This window comes from Marmota marmota, unplaced genomic scaffold (genome assembly GCF_001458135.2).
Source record: "Marmota marmota marmota unplaced genomic scaffold, marMar, whole genome shotgun sequence".
Taxonomy (NCBI): Eukaryota; Metazoa; Chordata; class Mammalia; order Rodentia; family Sciuridae; genus Marmota; species Marmota marmota.
The window spans coordinates 9,876,063-9,896,274 of NW_026000283.1; the positions used below are offsets into that span (position 1 = coordinate 9,876,063).

General features: G+C 40.4%; 1 protein-coding gene across 2 annotated transcripts in view; it reads left to right on the forward strand.

Moving 5' to 3' along the window:
• Tmem255a (transmembrane protein 255A) overlaps positions 1-20,212 on the forward strand; it is a 53,505-nt gene that overhangs the window by 30,444 nt on the left and 2,849 nt on the right. For both annotated transcript variants that reach the window (XM_015498545.2, XM_048797145.1), the window contains 2 exons: positions 3,794-3,956; positions 12,450-12,593. In XM_015498545.2, coding sequence (XP_015354031.2) covers positions 3,794-3,956; positions 12,450-12,593 — 307 coding nt within the window. The remainder of the gene's footprint in view (positions 1-3,793; positions 3,957-12,449; positions 12,594-20,212) is intronic.

Below are 20,212 nucleotides of genomic sequence, written 5' to 3' on the forward strand. Positions count from 1 at the left end.
CCCCTGGTTTTTTTTTTTTTTTTTGTTTTGTTTTGTTTTGTTTTTCTCTCTAACAGCTTTGAGAATCTTCTCTTTACCTTTCATCTGTGAGAGGACCTTAATTTTCAGGTGTCTAGATTTGATTGAATTAGATTTGACCGGTGACCTTTGATCTTCTTGAACCTAGATGCCTGGATATTTGTCTCTTTTTTAGGTTAGGGAATTTTTCCATTATTATTTTTTTCATTCTTTGCAGTGCTACCCAGAGCCATATGCATATTAGACAAGCACTCTACCACTGAGCTACATCCCAGCGCCTGTATTATTTCTTTGAATAACCTTTCTACCCCTTTGGACTTCTCAAGTCATTCTTGAACTCCAGTAACTTGAATATTTTCTCTTTTAATATTGTCCCAAAGTTCCCATAAGCTTTCTTCATTCCTCTTCATTCTTTTTTTCTCCTCCAACTGTGTATTTTCAAATAGCCTGCCTTTGAGCTCACTAATTCTTTCTTCTGTTTGATCTATCCTGCTTCATTGTCTTCTATTGCATTTTTAATTTTGCTGAGTATATTTTTCAGATCAAGAATTTCTGCTTGAGGGCTGGAGTTGTGGCTCAGTGGGAGAGTCCTTCCCTAACATGTCTGAGACACTGGATTCGATCCTTAGCACCAGATAAAAATTTAAAAAATAAATAAATAAAATAAAAGTATTTTGTCATCTACAACTAAAAATATTTTTTAGAAAAAGAATTTCTATTTGAAATTTTTAATTGAGTCCATCTTTTTGCTCAGTTTCTCTGTTTTCTTCAAGCTCATTGAGTTTCCTTAAAACAGCTGTTTAAAATTCTCTTGAGACTGTCCCTATACTGATTACTGCCTGGAAAGTTTCTGGCACTTTATTTTTGAGTCCTAAGTGAGGTCATGATTTCCTAACAGCTCTTGATGCTTAAAAATGCATGTTCCATCATCTAGGCATTGAAAGATCAGGTATTTACTTCAATTTTCATAATCCAGTTTGTGCCTCTCTTTTGAGAAATTCTAGGGCAGACTGTTTTTCTTTGAGCTTGTAGTTATTTTCACCATTTCAGCACTACATTATACCCAAGTCCAGATATTCCAGGTCCACTATTGGTGCATTGTCACTGTTTCAATACTAAAGGTCAGTCCAAGCCCAGGTTTGTCCCAAATACTCATTGGGTTTATTGTTCAGAAAGAAATAGAAGAGTACCTAGAGAGAGTAGTCTATCCCCGCAAACCTGTCCCTGATGCCATAGTAGGCCCAGATGCCTTACCCAGAGAAGTTGCCTGTGGTCAGACACTGTAGTATTCTGCTCAGATCTAGGCAGTTACCATGGATGGAGCAGCCCCAGGCTCTTATGTCATACCTGTGGCCATGAAAGCCACCAATCTTTATCACACCGTGAGCCTACAGGCCACCAAGACCAACAACACTTGTGTGGGACCAAGGTCCACACTTCCATGGATTGCCTCTTGCTATAGCAACCAGCCACAGGTGATACTGGCTGGAATAGAATTTCAGTAATTTAAGGGCCACGTGTCTTCCCCTGATACTGGAGCTTTTCCAGAGGCTCCATCCACAGGCAGAGATAGGGATGGGACCATTAGTATCTTCCCAGTGTTAGGTTTTACCAGCTTAGTAGAAAATTCCAGGGCAAAGTCGTGTGCTTAGTACTGTGTCCTGTCCCGGGAAAATGAGGTCTTGAACCACACTATGCTGCCTGAGGTTATGGTAGTGTTGATGAAAGCAGGCCCTTGGGTGAGGGTCATCACCTGAGGTGATGCTAAGTTGGGGTGTGCCTGAGTCTTATAGCTGCAAGGATCTTCACAGTCTCAGGGGTACACTGAAGGCCACACTAAAGATGGCAGTGATGCAGGCTAAAACAGAAGTATGTCCCACTGGGGCATAGGTCTCTGCCTGGTGCCAGGGCAATTCTAGAGCCTCATCTGTAAGCACTGGCCTGGCAATAGTTGTGTTGCCTGAGGTTGGGGGATGGGTGTTGGAGACAGACTTTTGGCCACTAAGGCTTGTGTTAAGCTGGGCCAAACCTGACTCTCAGCCACAGAGGTCTGCATAGTCTTGTGAGGAGGGAGGTGTTCCTTAAGCCCACTCTAAGGGTGGAACTGAGGCAACAGAAACTTGGGTCTGTCCAGCTAGTGCACAGGTCTCTGCCTGATGACAGAGCTGAACTATAGCTCCTTGTCTGGGTTCTGGCCTGTGATCTGTGGCCTGCATAAGGGGCCTTCAGTTTCTATTGGGTGTTTGTCTTATCCCAGTGGGTCTAACAAAGGGCTGTGAGACAAATTCCTTAACTAGCTTTTGTGCCCTATTCCCCAGAGGGTGAAATTCTGCTCCCTGGTGTGTCTCCCATGGTTAGGGAAGGGATGATGGAGGCAGTTCCTGCTACCTTGCTTAACACAAATCCAAAGCCTCAGTTCACGAGTATTGGCTTGGCAGTAGGGGGTCGTGGGGCTCTGCCCATCACTGAGTTTCACCATGGTGTACCTGGCACTGGGTTTCAAGTCTGAGGCCTGGACTTAATTCTCTCTTCCTTCCCCAAGTGGGAGGTATGTCTCCCCATGCTGGGGGGCTTGGAGTTGGGGAGGGATGATACAGGCACCTCTTCCCTTCCTGCCTTCTTCCATGCATCTTCTCATTTTGTCATACTAAAAGCAGGCACGATGATCTTTCACCTGATTTCTGTATCTCTTGTGCTGGGAGTGTAGTGCATGAATAGCTACTTGACTTGTCTGTGGAGAGAGATCACAGGGGGATCTTATTCAGCAGCCATCTTGCTCCAGATCCCCATTTAAAAATATTTCAATCTGTGGTTGGTTGAATCTGCACATGCAGGACCTATATTAACTGTACAGTCACACTTAATGCAAGGGCTTCAACATATGAATTTGATCCATAGCAGGCAATATAAACAAGAGAGGGGTGGATGATGGGGTGTCTTTGGAAAGAGTAGGTAGGGGAAGCCTTTCCAAGGAGGTAATATTCAGGGTTTGGTACAGCAACTCATTTTTGGTTCTTTGCTGGGACATTGTTTTGTTTGTTTGGTGGGACTTCTATTGTTGTTTTGTTTTGACAAGGGAGACACTGGAGTCTTTGAAGCCTTATTTGGATCCCAGCTTTACCACTTATGACTTGGGCAAATTCCTTAACCTCTGTGTGCTTCATATTCTTCATCCACAAAATGGGAAGGGTAACAGTACCTACCTCACAGAATACCATAAGGATTTGCAGCACTGTCTAATAGACCTTTCTGTGATGATGGAATGTTCTGAAATCTGTTCTCTCCAGTACAGCAACCACTAGCCACATGTGGCTATGGAGTATTTGAAACGTGGCTAATGAGACTGAGCAACTGAACTCTAAATTTGACTTAATTTGCATTTAAATAGACACATGTGGCTAGTGGCTACAATATTGGAAAACACAAATTTAATTAATCCACACATGTAAAACAACACTGTACCTTGTATATAGCAAGTATCAATAAATGCCATCTAGGATAGTGTTAGTGATGGTTACAAGTATTTCTCTGGCAGATAAGAGGGTTTTTTTTTTTTTGGTTTGTTTTTGTTTTGTTTTTGCTTGATTGTTTAGATAAATAGCAATCATACTTTATTTATTATAGTGTCTTGCTCCCCAAGTACACTGCTATGATGACCCTTACAACAGCTCCCTACCTGCCCACTTGTATCTTTGCTGAGCTACATGGTAGCCAAATCCCTGGGGGGTTAGCCTGTCTCCAGAATACTAACTATAATGTGTTCCTCCCTTTGTAGCAGGGTGGAGATCACTGGTGGGTACTATGAATACATCGATGTCAGCAGCTGCCAGGATATCATCCATCTCTACCACCTGCTCTGGTCTGCCACCATCCTCAATATTGTCGGCTTGTTCCTGGGCATCATCACTGCTGCGGTCCTCGGAGGCTTTAAGGACATGGTAAGGAAGGAAGTGACTTTCCATTTCCCAGTGGTTCCTGTTGGGTGTAGGGAGCAAGGCTAGGTAACTGGAGGAAATGGAGACCCATTTTTTTTAAATGTGTATTTTTTAGTTGTAGATGAACACAATACCTTTATTTTATTTATTCATTTTTATGAAGTGCTGAGGATTGAACCCAGTGCCTCACATGTGCTAACCACTAAGCCATGACCCCAGCCTGAGACCCATATTTTGTTTTTTTTTTTTAAAGGAAAAATTGGCAGCTTTTATTCATGTTATTGGTATACTACCATTATTTGTAGTAAATAATATGATTTCTCAGTAAAGCTACCATTATATCCATATACATTTAATTTTTTATTATCCCTTGAACCCTCAAAAGAACATCAGTGAGTAAATTATTGCAAATGGAATGAGTTTAATTTGATGTCTAAGGGTAAAAGTGCTTGTCTCTCTGGATTTTTATTTTTTTATATTTTTTTATGATTTTAATTTTTTATTGTGGGTTGTTCAAAACATTACATAGTTCTTGATATATCATATTCCACACTTTGATTCAAGTGGGTTATGAACTCCCATTTTTACCCCATACACAAATTGCAGAATCACATCAGTTACACATCCATTGATTTACGTATTGCCATACTAGTCTGAGACCCATATTTTGAAGGGAGCAATCAGAAGTAATTGTTTCAAGGGTGTAGCTGCCTTCAAACATCTCAAGTTGAAGCAGTGTCATCAGTCTGCAAATATTTCTTGTTAACATGAATTACCTGTGCTCTTGAGGCATATCTTGAGGATGGGACGGGAGGAGGGTGGGGTGTTTTCTGTTCTCCCATTTATATGAGTTATGTAAACAGTCTGTCATACCTCTCCCTGACATTTTCAATAGAAAGCTTGGTTACTTTTTCCCTTAAAAGCTTTTGGTAGAGAAGGAAGGAAAGAAGGATTAATACTAGTCTCCCCCTCTTCAGGAATTTCACCCTGGAATTTCTCCAGAAAAAGCATCTAGGCTCTTTTCTTTTTGCATTTGAAGAGCCAGCCCCAGGCTAAGATGCTTGCCAGGTCTTACTTTCAATCTCAACCTCAACCTCAACCTCAGCCTACCCACATTCCCTTTTCTCTCTTCCAAATCTTTTCCATATATTTGTGTGTGTCTGCAAAGGTATGCCAGGATTCAGCACATAGTATGCACTCTTTAACAGTAGGTTTCTTCCTTTCTTTGCTTTTAAAGCACTTCTAAGCATTTATTTGCTAATTTGATAAGCCTTCATCTTTAATTATGGAGATGATAATTTTGAGCTATAATTATCAACCTGGCTTTATATTAGAATCACCCAATGTGCATAAAAAGAAAAACCTCAAACAGAAAAGCCCAGATGCCTGGGCCACTTCTCCAGAGATTATGATTTAACTGGTTTACACTGAGGCCTAGGCATCAATGATTGTTTTAAAAGCTCCCCAGGTAATTCTGATCTGTAGCCATGGTTGAGCACCACTTCTTCAAAGGAATGTGCTTAGAGAATTATTTGTGCCTAAAAGGAGTTTGCTTTGGCCCCAGAAAGGAGAATAGGCAGTGAAACGAAAGTGAGGAATCAGGAATCAGGCAAAGGAAAGAGACCAGGCAGAGATACACACGAGAGTTTATTTGTAAGAACTGACAAATAAAGGCCATCTCTCCCTATGGAGAAAGCAACATAGGCTTGAAATTCGGGATTTTTATGGGGCAGGCTCAGGGATTAGAGCCGGATGGGTCCTAATGCAGGTGGTTACAGGTGTGGTTGGTATGGGGGGAGTAGTGATGCGTCCTTGGGCGGGAGAGTGAAATTTTTCTTAAAATGGTCTTTCACTTAAGATGGCTGTCCAGATGCTAAGCAAGGACCTTATAGCAGAGCTAGGCCTGTGCCTGTTTTTCGGCCCTGTTTCAGGTTCCCCAAGGAACTGGAACTTGAAAGGCAGTTTGTAACTTGATCCCAGACTGTCAAAAGGATGGGTGATGGAAAATGAAAGGTGGGGTTGGATAAGGGGGAAAAAACCTCTAGGTTTGAACAGCAAGTCCCCAGCAGAACTGGACTGACAGGAAATACTGAGCATCCCTGCTGCTGACCCTGTGTCAAAAGAAATCCATTACTGCCCACACTCAGTCTTTCTCTTCTTTTCTTTCCCTCTCTTATATACACATTCCTTATTCACCTTCTCCCCTCCCTACAGAAATCTGAAGCTCTAAGGAGTACGGGAAGCACTAACATAGGCCTTAGGATGGAAAAGGATTTCTTGTAAGGATTTCTTGTGAGGGAGCTTTCAGGTGAGAGAGCTGAAGGAAATCTCTTTCTGGATTGGGGCTTCTTTAGAGAAAAAGAATTCCCTTTGTTCATGGAGACTTTCCCCCATGGGCAAATGGAAGGACTGGAAAATAAGCTTCCTAGTTGGTTGTTGAGGAGATGAGGATCTCAGGACTGGTAGGAGTTCCCTGATTGTTCCTAATGCTTTCAGGCGTGGGTGGCAGAGCCATCTTGATGCACAAATGGAGTAGGTGGTGGCTGCTTGGTAGGCTCTATGGTGTTCCTGCAAGATGTCCCCTCTTTCCAGTTTTACACTTTAAAAGTAATAGTGCTGAAAATTCCACCATTTTTGGAAGATGGGCATTGTCCTCTTTCTCCTTGTCCACTTTCAAAATGCATATATTTTAAAAAGGAAAAAGGCTAATATGCCACAGACATGATAATAGCTTGTGCTACTACCCTCTCTGTGTGAAATATTGGATAAAATCCTTTTCCATGGTGATAGAAGGGGCTGTGATTTGAAGGCAAAGGGTACCTGGGGAAGACATCTTTTCTTCAAGAAATTTCTGGAAGATAGAAAGAAGAAAGGATTGAGAAGGTAGTGCAATAAAAAATATAGTTCTGCCTAGCTTTTGGCCTTCAGACCTGTTTTTCCTTATTGTGCCCCTTTAAAAATGCAGGAGGAAGTCACAAACATAAAGTCAACCACTTTGAAGTATATAATTTAGTGGCAGTATATTCACAATCTAATGTCATGTCATGCAATTGTCACATCTGTTTAGTTCCCGAACTTTTTCATTACCTGAAACCTGTATCCATTAAACAGTTACTCCCTATTTCCCTTTTCCTGAGACTCAGATGCTACTAATCTGCTTTCTGTGCCTAGGGATTCATCTATTCTGGATCTTTCTTTCTTTTTTTGTGTATGGTACTAGGGATTAAACTGCGGGTCTCACACATGCTAGCCAAGCATTCTACCACTGAACTACATTCCCTGCACTTTTTTATTTTCTTGAGACAGGGTCTCACTAAGTTGCCCAGGCCAGCGCAACTTGTGATCTTCTTGTCTCAGTCTCCTGAGTCGCTGGTATTACAGGCATATGCCACCATGCCCAGCCCTATTCTCTGTATTTCATAAATATTGAGTCATAAAATGTGTGAATTTCTGTGTCTGGCTCCATTCACTTATAATTTTTAAAATTCATCTACCTTGTAGCATATATCAGTGTTTCATTTCTTTTTATGATTGAATGATAATTCCATTTATGGGTATACCACATTTTGTTTCTTTTTATCTGTTGTTGGACATTTGGATTGTTTCTACCTTTTGGCTATTGAGAATATGCCATTATTAACATTCATATAAAAGTATTGGTTGTTGGGCTGGGGATGTGGCTCAAGCGGTAGCGCGCTCGCCTGGCATGCGTGCGGCCCGGGTTCGATCCTCAGCACCACACACAAAGATGTTGTGTCCGCCAAAAACTAAAAAATAAAATATTAAAAAAATAAAAATAAAAGTATTGGTTGGAATACATGTTTCCAGTTCTTTTTGGCATAAACCTAGAGCTGGAACTGCTTGATTTTACAGTAATTTTGTATATAACTTTTAGAGGAACAGCCAAACTGTTTCCCTCAGCAGCTGTATCATTTTATATTCCTACCAACAGTGTATAAGGGTTCCAATTTCTCCACATCCTCACTGATGCTTTCTTCTTAATTGTAGCCATTCTGGTGAGTGCAAAGTGGTATCTCATTGTAGATTTGATTTGCTTTTCCATAATGGCCAATGATGTTGGGTATCTTATGTGCTTGTGGGCAATTTGAAACCTTCTTTGGAGAAATACCTATTTAAGTTATTTGCCCATTTTTTAAATTGAGCATTTGTCTTTTTGTTATTGAGTTGTAAAAGTTCTTTATATATTGTGGATATTAGAACTCTATAGATATGTGATTTTAAAATATGTTCTCCCATTCTAAGGGTTCTCTTTTCATTTTATCGGTAATGTCCTTTGATGCCCAAACGTTTTTAAATTTTATCTGTTTTTGTTGTTGCTTGTGCTTTTGTTGTCATATGTAAGAATCCATTTTAAAATCCAAGAACATGAAGAATTTCCTGTTTTCTTCTAAAAATTTTATAGTGTTAGCTCTTACACGTACATTTTTAAATTTTTATTTGTTCTTTTTAGATGTGCATAACAGTAGAGTATATTTTGACATATTATGCATACAAGGAGTATAACTTATTCTAATTAGGAGCCCATTCTTGTGATTGTACATGATGTGGAGTTACACTGGTCATGTATTCATATATGAACATGAGAAAGTTCTGTCCAATTCATTCTACTGTCTTTCTTAATCCACCCCCCCTTCCCTTCAGTCCCCTTTGTCTAATCCAATGAACTTCTATTCTTCCCTCTCTCCTGCCCCCTTATTGTGTTTTAGCATCCACATATCAGCAAGAACATTCAGCCTTTGGTATTTTTTTTTTGATTGGGTTATTCCACTTAGCATGATAATTTCAAGTTCCATCCATTTACCAGCAAATGCCATAATTTCATTATTCTTTATGGCTGGGTAATATTCCATTGTGTATATGTACCACATTTTCTTTATTCATTCATCTGTTGAAGGGCACCTAGGTTGGTTCCATAGTTTAGCTATTGTGAATTGAGCTGCTATAAACATTGATGTGGCTGCATCACTGTAGTATGCTGATTTCAAGTCCTTTGAGTATAGACCAAGGAGTGGGACAGCTGGGTCAAATGGTGGTTCCATTCCAAGTTTTCTGAGGAATCTCCATACTGCTTTCCAGAGTGGTTGCACCAATTTGCAGTCCCACCACAAATATATGAGTTACATGTAGATTTTTTTAATTTATTTTTTGTATCTGGTGTGAAGTAAGGGGTTCAATTTCATTCTCTTGCATGTGGATATCCAGTTGTCCTAGCACATTTGTTCAAGAGACTGTTCTTTCCCCCATTTTAGGTCTTAGCCCCCTTGTCAAAAAGCAGTTAATCTCAGATATATAAGTTCATCACCAAATTCTTAATTTCACTGTTATCTTTAACCTAGAGAGGAAAAATAAGTTTGTTGATAGTCCATCCTGATAAATGCAGTAGTAGCTCTAAACTTTCTAAAAGCATACTTGCACATTTACTTTTTTTGATCTTCATTATTACTCTCATGAGGTAAGTATTACTGTCCCCATTTAACAGTTGAGGAAATGTTCCAAGAAGGGTCAAATCACTTTCCCAGAGCTAAATAGCAGAACTGGGACTGGAGCCCAGATCTTTCAAATGCCAGAGACTTTGCACTTTCTACTCCATCCCCGCTGCCCCTAACATTTGGTTAGTCCTTTCTGGTTCTACAAGTGTTGTAATAGACATTACCTCCTTTGTTTAGTTGCTTTAATTTAAAAAAAAATTAAAGTGAGTTTTTTTTTTTTCTAACTGTTGGGAGCTTCTTTAACAGTAAGGGTAGAGAGGGAGGGAAATACCAAGTACCTATCAAATGTCAAACCTACAAACTCTGTCAAGGACCAGTATGGACAATGAAAGGTGAAAGTAAATAACAGGGGAGACGATACTTGATTCACAGCATGAGCATGTAAGATGGGGCAACCGAGGAGGGACTATAACTTAGATCACTTTATTAAAACAAGAGCATGAGGTACAAGGTCCTGGAACACTAATCAGGTGAGCCTAAATAAAATCCTTGGCCTAGGTCCCAATGTCATTGGTGACTGTGTCTCCTCCCTGACTAGAGTGCCCTGGGGTCTCCAAGGAGGTCCAGAGGTGCTGGATGATGGAAGTCATTTCCAGGGAGTGAGGACAGAAGCCAAAGTCTGTGAGCTGGCAGCCTTCAATAGAAGCTGCTAGGAGCCACCATTTCCAGAATTGTGGGATCCTGAAAAGAAAAAGGATGTCTTCATTCCCTGATCAGAGGTGCTTGGTGAAAAGGATAACAAACAAATGTTTGATGAAGTATAAGTTGACTAAATATCTGCAGACTTAAGATGAATCTTTAAAAAGTGAATATATATTGCCATTTTTCTCCTAACTGGTGTCTCTGGTTTGGAGTAAACTAAAGATGAATAAAAGTAGCAGTCTTTCCAAAGTCCACAATCATTGTCTCAGAATTGACTCAGTTTTGTCTAGGCAAGATTGCTTTCACCATTCCCTGTGCTACCTAGTAACCTTTTGTTTTACTGGAGCTCAAAATGGGGGTCTCACAATTTAAGCCCAAGAATTTTAACAAATACGCACATACTCACAGAGGTTCTTATGTGCACACAAATAGAAACAGAGCCTAAATCTGCTGTAAAATCAGAATTACTGATTTAAAATATAGCCAAACTATTATTTTGGACCATCTCTTTTGCCTCATACCTGCCCAATTCTTCATGGCCCCCTTCGCCTCACTCCCTCTTCTTTCTCTCTTGTTACCCTGTCCATTTTCTCTGCATCTTCTATCCCTGACTCTTTTCTCTAAAGTGGCTTTCCAATGCTTGTTCCATTTTCCTTTTGTATTTCTTTCTCTGTAAGTGCCCTTTCAAATATGGTCTTGACCCTTAGCCTCACTGAACACACAAACGCTTTTATAGATATAGCTGATGTTGCGGGATTGTCTTTCCATAGTTGGGCTTAGTTTATTTGGATAAAAGAGCTGGTTTCATTCTGTTTATAACAGACAGAAGATCAAGGGAACATGATTTCTGGTACTTCCCCATGGGTAGAATTTTCTTCTTAGAATTCTGGTGGAGAGGTAAGGGCATTTCTAAGGGCTCTTTCTGTAAAAAGCAAGCCAACCCTTGGAATGGTCAAGATCACACACACTAAAGAGTTTGACAAACATTTCTCAGGTTGTCTGTGAGCTGCATTGTAATGACTGAGGTTTGCAGCTCTTCAGACCTTCTAGAGATGTAAACAGTAACTCACTGCGAGGAAGAGAGCAGTAGAGCTGTGTTGAAACTTGCTATAAGGGAGTTTCCCCTGCCAACACCCTCACAGTTGCCTGTGCCACTGCCAAAGCCTACCCACATATTTTCACTACTTGAGTGGAAGCTTCTGCTTTCTGCTAAAGTGTTGTAGACATATTCCAGAAAGAAGACACATTGATCTTTTGAGATAGCTCTCGATTATCCACATGAATGGAGAAGGAGTCAATGGTGGAGAAAAGAGAAAAATCATTTACCCCACATCTTGACCCACATGGTACAAAGCACAGATGTACCTGGGAACTAATGAGCAGTAGTAACTTCCTTTAGACATTCTGTGGCCCTATTGAGAGCAGGGACTCTATGCTAGACATCCTTAGTTTAAACCCTTGAAGGCTTGAAGTGCTACATATACCATCAGCTTGTAAAAATGATAAATTTTTTTCTGTGCTGTTTTGTTTGCAAAAAAAAAAAAGGATCAATATACTCTGCTTGAACTTTCATAGCTTCTGTGCACTGCTAGCCATGCAGGGCTGAAGAGAAATTAATGCCCTTCATGTCTACAGGAGAGCTCCTTAGTAAGGTTGGAATTTACAAGAATCTTTGCAACTTATACAAGCTCTTTATGATTGAATGCATTCTGTCATACCAAGAGCAGTAGCCTGTTCAGCCTTGTCCATTTGACATTTAGCATTTTGAGTCTTTTTTTTCTTTTTTAGTCCTTGTTTTTAAAAATGACATAAATAATTTCAATATTTATATAGGCATGAAAATTTCAAAAAATGTTGCAGGAAGGGTTGGGGATGCAGCTCAGCAGTAGAGTGCTTATCTAGCACGTGGGAGGCCCTGAGTTTGATACCAAGCACTGCAAAAAAAAAAAATGTTTTGGGGAAAATGACACAGTGCATATTAGTTGTAAAAACATTGGCATTGGTGGAAAGGTAAGAGCCCCTATTCTCCTAATATTAGTCCCCTCCCCAGAGAGTCAATGGTTTGTTGTGAAGCTTTCCAGGTTTCTTTGCATTAATAAATATGCATACATATACAACTATTTCAACCTTTTTAAACATAAACTGGAATCATTCTATATTAATGTATCATAGTGGCATTAAAAATCAACAATATGCTTTGGAAATTTTTCTCTTTCACTAAATATAGGTCTCATTGTCTATCAAGAGCTACATGGTATTCCATGGTATAGATGTATCACAGTTTATTTAACCATTTTCCTAGTGATGAACATTTATGTTGTTTCTAATTTGTGTTTTTCTACAGAATCCTACTCTCCCAGCACTGAACTGTTCTGTTGAAAATGCCCATCCGACTGTTTCTTACTATGCTCGTCCCCAGGTGGCATCATACAATACCTACTACCATAGCCCTCCCCACCTGCCACCTTATTCTGCTTATGACTTTCAGGTATGTTTGGAGAGAAAAATAATTCTCTGTTTCCCTTGTTCTTGCTCAGGCTATCTTGTTCTTTCCCTCAATTCATTTATAGAACCTTCCCATTGTCTTCATAACATATACGAGGTAGCCAGGCTCTCTATCCTTATTGCCTTTAGCATCCTATGGTACCAGTGACTAGGATAAGGACTAGTGGGCAGGAAATGAGAGATGGCAGAGATGAGAGGGTGGAAGTAGCACAAGAGGGGAAGAAATAGAGATGGAAGAAAAAGGAAGAAAAAGAGGATAGGACCAAGGTGTCCCAAATTGTCTTGAACTATACCTACAAGAAGATAAACTGGCTGGAAAATGGCAGCTCATTAGTACATTATCAAGGACCCCTATACAACAGTGGCTTTTTTCCCATTCATTTGCCATGGGAAAAGGCCTATCCCTGCTCCTTAGCACAAGGGCCCTCTGAGACACACAAGCACTTGAATCAAACCTGCAATGAGGAAGTCCCTTTTTCTTCAGACTTCCTAAGACAACATAAAGAAAATATTTTTATAACACCCCTACCCTTTACTGCTGTATTATCACATAGGTCAGAAATAGTGTACTAAATTTGCACTTTCCCTTTTTCCTTTTGAGTGAGACTAAGTGCAGAAAAACAACCCCAAAAGGCACTTAATTAAAAGGGATTAATTATGTGCAGAGCAATGAACTGGGCACTTTATGGAAACAAATGAAGTGGTCCTTTAGACATGTCCAGTGACTGTGTTAGTCAGCTTTCCTTCACTATGACAAAATAGCTGAGGTAAACAACATAAGAAGAGAAAAGGTTTCTTTTGACTCACAATTTCAGAGGTTACAATCCATGGCCATTTGGCCCTGTTGCTTTGGGCCTCTAGCATCACCAAACATCATGGCAAGATTGTGTGATGAAAGAGGCCTATTCATCTCATGGTGACCAAGAAGCAAATAGAGAGACAGGAAGGGGCCAGGGTCCCACAACTGTCCCAGTTACCTAACTTCCTTCCACTAGGCCCCATCTCCCAAGGTTTCCACCACATCCCAGGAGCACCACAGGCTGGGAACCAAGTCTTCAATACACGGGCTTTGGGAGACCCTTCCAAATCAGAGCAGAAATTATAAGCTTTCAACCATAGAAAAGTGGGGTTACACTAAAATCTGGTTAATTCAAAATTCAAGGACCATAGGAAAAACCTTTTAAGGGAAAGAAATAATGAATTTGCTTTCTGTTGAGTAAGAGCCCATGAATGCTCCATGGTGACATAAAAACATGATTGTTTGGGGGGTACTTCCAGTTAATGAGCCAGTTTGGCAATACAAAGCCCTTGGGCAACCTAATATCAGATTCAGTTGAACAAAATAATTAAAACTTAAAGAACCTATTCAGTAGAATAAAGTATGATTGCATTTGATTTAGACACTGTTTGGAGAGGTCTGAGGCCTTATAATGCAATAATAATACATATAAGTATGAGCATGGACTTGTTCACTCCTATAAAAGATAGTATTAGTACAAGAAGGTATCCATTAAAGCTTAGAAAAATGATGTTAGAATTTGTTTTAAAGCCTACTATATACTGAGATAGAAACCTCAGGTAACTTCTTATCCAAATATAGGCTGGAAAATGCAAATATGCTCAAGAAGGAACAGATAAGTTCAGTACTGACAGATGCAGGAAGTTATCCTTTAAAAAAACTCAGGCATGTTAGGCTAACACAAGGAGGATCACCATTCTCTTGGGGTCCCTATAATGAAACCATTTGGGGATTGGGGCCACTTTCATTTTATATCAAAGTAAATTTCATTGATTTTTAGGGATTTACACTTTATAATGAGCCCCTTGAGTTGGGACAATAATATCTCTAGTGATGGTTCTCAGAAGCTCCAAGATAGGAAAAACCTCTTTGGGGTATAGAGCCATGACTCCATCAGTCATTTGTCACTCAAACCCTATACCAGGAATGAAAATGAGATTGACAGTGTCAACAATGACTTTGGCATTGGGTTGCAGTTCAATCAACACTTACTCTATGTTCCCTTGTGCCGGGAACCATGCTAGGAGCTGTGGATATGATGGTTGAATAACAGTCCCTGCATTAAGAGATCTGTCTAGGGACTTGGGAGTGGGGATAGCATTGGTGACTAAAAAATAAATAAACTATTACTCAAAATGCTATAGAAACAGGGTACCTAATCCAGAGAAGGGATCCAGATTTAGCCACCTAGTACAAACCTACACTCTGGGTTTATAACAGGAACTAAAGGGACTGTAGAAATCTCTACTTTTTTAAAGCACTTTTTAATTGTAGGTAGACACAATACCTTTGTTTTATTTTTATGTGGTGCTGAGGATCAAATCCAGTGCCTTACGCATGCTAGGCAAGCGCTCTATTGCTGAGCCACAACCCCAGACCGAAACCTCTACTTTTTAATAACATCTACTATTCTTTGAGCATTTACTATGTTCCAAGCATTATACTTAAGAACTTAATATATGTCATCATGCAGTCATTTATGATCCCAGAAAGAGTCTCTTGACTCTTCCTTATTAAATCATTAAATTGGTCTCCCCTGAAAAGGGGTTCCCTTCCTTCATGCATTCCCCAACTTCCAATTCTTGTCCTAAACTGAAGCTGTCTTTTGTATTTTCTCTTTGGAGACTTTATAGTTATATGGTGTTGGTCTTGAGGGGGATTTGTTGTTGTTGATGGACCTTTATTTTATTTATTTTTACATGGTGCTGAGGATTGAATCCAGTGCCTCACATGTATTAGGCAAGCACTCTACCACTGAGCTACAACCCCAGCTCTATTTGTTCTTTTTAGATACACATGACAATCAAGTGTATTTTGACATACTATACATACATGGAATATAACTTATTCTAATTAGGATACCATTCTTGCAATTGTACATGATGTGGAGTTTCACTGGTTGTGTATTCATATACGAACATAGGAAAGTTATGTCCTATTCATTTTACTGCCTTTTCTATCCCCATCCCCCAAGGGATGTTTTTTAGAGTATTAGAGTTATAGTAGTTGTGTTCTTCTCAACAAAGTCATGTATGCATGGAATTCAGTTTCAGTTCATGTCCCTCCTCTTCCCTCCTCTCCTCCCCCCCAGCATTCTCTTTCCTCCACTCTACTGATCTTCTTTTTGATCATTTATTTATTTTTGATTGGTTCTGTTTATACATAAAGATGAAATCCCCTATGGTATGTTTATACATGCATATAGTGTTCTTAAAATTCATTCTGCATTTCCTCCAAGGGAAATGCTTTTAAGTAATTTGTCTCCCTTTTAGAACTTAGTATTTGAGTAGAACTTTCTTTTGTTCATCAAGGTCCATTATATTATAAGTTCATGGGAGGAAAGGCCAGCTTTTATCCAAGAAAGCCAACATGCCAGGGAACATCTGCTTATGTTCTCAAATTAATATAAAGCAGTCAGCAAATGCACCCCAGCTCTGATGATAAAACCACCAGAAACACAAACTTGCCCTCAAAAGTCCAGAGCTCCCCCATGCTCTTCTCTGATTGAAAAATGACCCAAGATCTTGCCAGAAAATTGATCTTCCTCGATTTTATTCTGAACAACTTCCCCATTTTTGTAATTTCCAAATAGAACTATTTCTGTGACTTTGGGTTTGATGATTTCTATTTCCTTTTTACTCTGAGGCCAGTAGGAGGATGAGGAAAGTCATTCCATTATTGCATAGCTGTCCAGTTAGGGAGCTTGGGAAACATTTCTTGTGGTCAGACCTGAGCAAAGACTTGGTTTTGATCAGCTGACCCTGAAGCAGTTTCAAGTACTGAGTATGGAGAAATGGAACTTTTCCATTTCCATTTCCATTGTACTCCAAAGTGTCCTTGCTTCTCATGAACTCCCCTTACTCCAAAGCAAGAAGGACATAAGCTGAGACTAATTTTACCTCCATGCTCATTTCCCTGGCACTCATTTTCCCACTATCCCTTCAGCTTTAGTCAAGTAGTCCAATGTATAGTGTATTAAGCATCAGTTTCTATTTCCTCTGGGAAATTAAACCCAGTGTGACTTTATATCAACCCCACAAGTTCTCAGTCATACTTTCCAGTCTGGCATACTGGACCAGTTCCCTGACATTAACCATGGACTAGTCCCTTCCATTTGATGAGTTGGCAAGTTGAAGCTTAAAAGCTAGCCTATGCAGAATGCAAGAGTCTCTATTTAAGCTCTTTATTAAGCACATGCAGGTACATTATGTTTCACCTAAACCACTCAAAATGACTCATTATAAATTGGGCCCATTTAATAAAAGGATTGCTTTAATCCTGGGGGAGGCAGTTTATGGCACAGGTTGCTGAGTGCCTCAGAAGGCTGTTGATGCTGTCACTCACCTTTTTCATTTTCCCCCTCCCGGCCAAGATTTTCCTTTCTTCTTCTCCTTTTCCCTTGCTCCTCTCCTCCCTTTGCTTCACCTTCCTTTCATCCACCCTTCTCTCCATCTCCCCAGCTTTGCTTTCTGGGGCAAAACAGAGAGGGGATGTAAAGAACTAACGAATCCTGGATTTTATCTTTGGGGCAACTTCCCTCGCTAGTGATTGTCACTGGCCAGCTCCAGGGCTCTTTTTGGAGTCACAGCTCTATTATGCTCCTAAAGAGAGACACATGCCTTGACAGAAATGTACATTGATCCTGAAAAACATGGGCCAGCCATCGAGCAGAGAGGAGGCAGGCTATGGTGGAAGAGGTGGGAGAGGAGAGCCATGCATGTCCCTGAAGGGGACACTCTCTTAGCACCATCAGCCTATAGGTCATCCAGGCTTCCAAGAAGTGACTGAGAAAGCTAGAGGTGACTTAGGCCCAGCAGTGAGCTACTTAGATGCTCCTCATGTTCCATGGTGTGTGAGGATTCAAAGCTCTAATGTCAGACTCTCAGGCAGGAACCAAAATGCCACGCCAGCTCCCTAGCTACAACAAAGCCAGCTCTTTCCCAAGGTGCCTGCCTGTTGCTAGGAAACTACTCACTGGTACTGTGCCCCCCACCCCCCGAACCCCAAGGGTGTGTGGACCATAGCCAGTTAGCTCTCTAGCTTTGCCAGAAACCCTTCAATTTTATCCTTAAGACTCCCAATTTTATCTTCAAAGGAAGTGAGAATCGCCTCCTCTGGTTTCTCCCATAATACTTCCCAACCATGAAACAGAGAAGTGAAAACCCAAGGGCCGTTGTTCCACCCCCCTTTTATTATCAATGTGTACAACTGCCACCCATGGCAGCTGCTGCCCACAGAAGCCTTTTAATACCTCTCAGAACAGAACTCTCTTTAGCTGTACTGTAGGAAACTTGCTCCTCCCTTCTGTGGTTGGGAACACCTAAAACTGGCCTGTTGCCTTTCCCCATCCCTCTAAAGGGATTTAGAAGGGCAGAGTGCTACATGCCTGGACACAGAGTTTCTTGGCTCCTAGGGGCATTGTTTTCCTCTCTGGTTAGGAGGAGAGAGTTCTTAATTGAGGAAAGAAAGAGAAAGGAAAAATGTGATGGAATGCAGAGTGGAAAATTAAGAAATCACTATATAGTCATGTACTCCATAATGTTTTCATCAATGACAGAATGCACATACAGCAGTAGTCTCATAAAATTATATCACTTAGTAACATTATAGCCATCTTAGTTTGTACAAATAGACTCTGTGTTTGCACAGTGATGAAATTGCCTAATGATGCATTTCTCTGAACATACTCCTGATGCTGAGTGACACACCCCTGTACTGAGGTTTTAACAAAGGGTATTTTAGGAGGAGGGAGGAGAAAGACTGAGTTTTTAGGAAGGAATTTGGCTTATCATGAGTCCAGTGCCTCAACTGTTCTGCCTTTAAAGGCTCTCCAGGTTCGGTGACTCTGTCATTCCTTTACTCAGTGAAATTATGGATGGAATAGAGGAGGACAAGGAGGATGGCAGCTGCAGTCTCTTCTCAGTCCTATTATCATTACCCATTATGTAGTAAAGGACAGATATTTTAGTATCTTAAGCAAGACCCAGAAACCTGAATACCTCATTCCCAAGAATGCAGAGGTTAGGACTGGGTATACAGAGAATAAGACAGCTGGTCAGAGGCTCCAGACACCTCATATCAAGGTGGACCTTAGATTGCTATAGGCTTGGAAAGTTGACATGATCCACTCAAACTCTGGTTAACAGCATAAAGTCACAGTGACTGCTTCACACCCTCTCCCAATAGCATTTAAACTCTTAAGAAAATTTGGTATAAGTAGCTTTTAAAAATATGTACAAGCCATGCCAGGCACGGTGGCGCATGCTTGTTATCCCAGTGGCTCGGGAGGCTGAGGCATTAGGATCTTGAGTTCAAAGCCAACCTAAGCAATTTAGAGAGGTGCTAAGCAACTCAGTGAGACCTTTCCTCTAAATAAAATATAAAATAGGACTAGAGATATGACTCAGTGATCAAGTGCCCCTGAGTTTAATTCCTAGTACCCCCACAAAAAAATATGTACCAGCCAGGTGCAGTAGCACACACCCATAAATCCAGTGGCTGGGGAGGCTGAGGCAGGAGGATCACAGGTTTGAAGCCACTCTCAGCAAATTAGTGAGGTTGTACGCAACCTAGAAAGACCCTGTCTGAAAATATAATAGAACTCAAAATAAAAATAAAATAAAAAGGGCTGGGGATGTGGCTCAGTGTTGAAGTGCTCCTAGGTTCAATCCCTTGTACCAAAACAAAACATACACACACACACACACACAGAATGCACACATAAATATCAAAGATTATATATATATATATATATATATATATATATATATATATAGAGAGAGAGAGAGAGAGAGAGAGAGAGAGATACATAGAGATATCAATATATATATATATAGATAGATAAATATAGATATATATCCTAGAGCTAAGACAGAACAGAATATTTGCAGTTCTTCCATTCTGTTTGTCAATTTATGTTTGCTCTTCCTGAGAGCCCAAAACTGTTTTTCCTGCCTCTCACCATCCCCATAGTTCCCTCCAGTCTTCAGACCTCACACCAGTCTTGTTCTACCACTGGAACAAGAAAACACTACCCCTAAGCTGTGACAGTATTCTTTGAAAATAGATTTTATTTTTAAAAAGCATGCCAAGCTCATCTTCTATACATGTGAAGATATATTCACTCATTCAGGACTTATTGAACACCTACTACTTAGCAAGCACTGTTCTGAACTCTGGAGGATATGGCACTGAGCAAAACAAGTCAACTCTCCTTGAGCACAAAGAGCATTAGGATTAAGCATGGACATGGGCCAGGGAAAGAGAGGAGAAATGACTCTTAACTTGCCAGTTCACTGGATATTTTTAGAATTTGGATCTGCTCCTTTCCCAAAGATAGACAACACAAAGTAAAATTGAATCCTTGGTCTCTACAACCTGACATACTGCTCCTCCTTCTTACCATTGGTATTCTCACCACCATGCCTGTGTTACTCTTTGCTTTCCAACCTACCCTAAACCTGGAGGGTGATGCAGTGGTAGTTCAGATGGAATAGAAAATGATGGACTCGGAGTTGGAAGATTCCAGAGCCAAGAAAGCCATTTAATTTCTCTGGCTTTGTTTTTGTTTGTTTGTTTTTGTC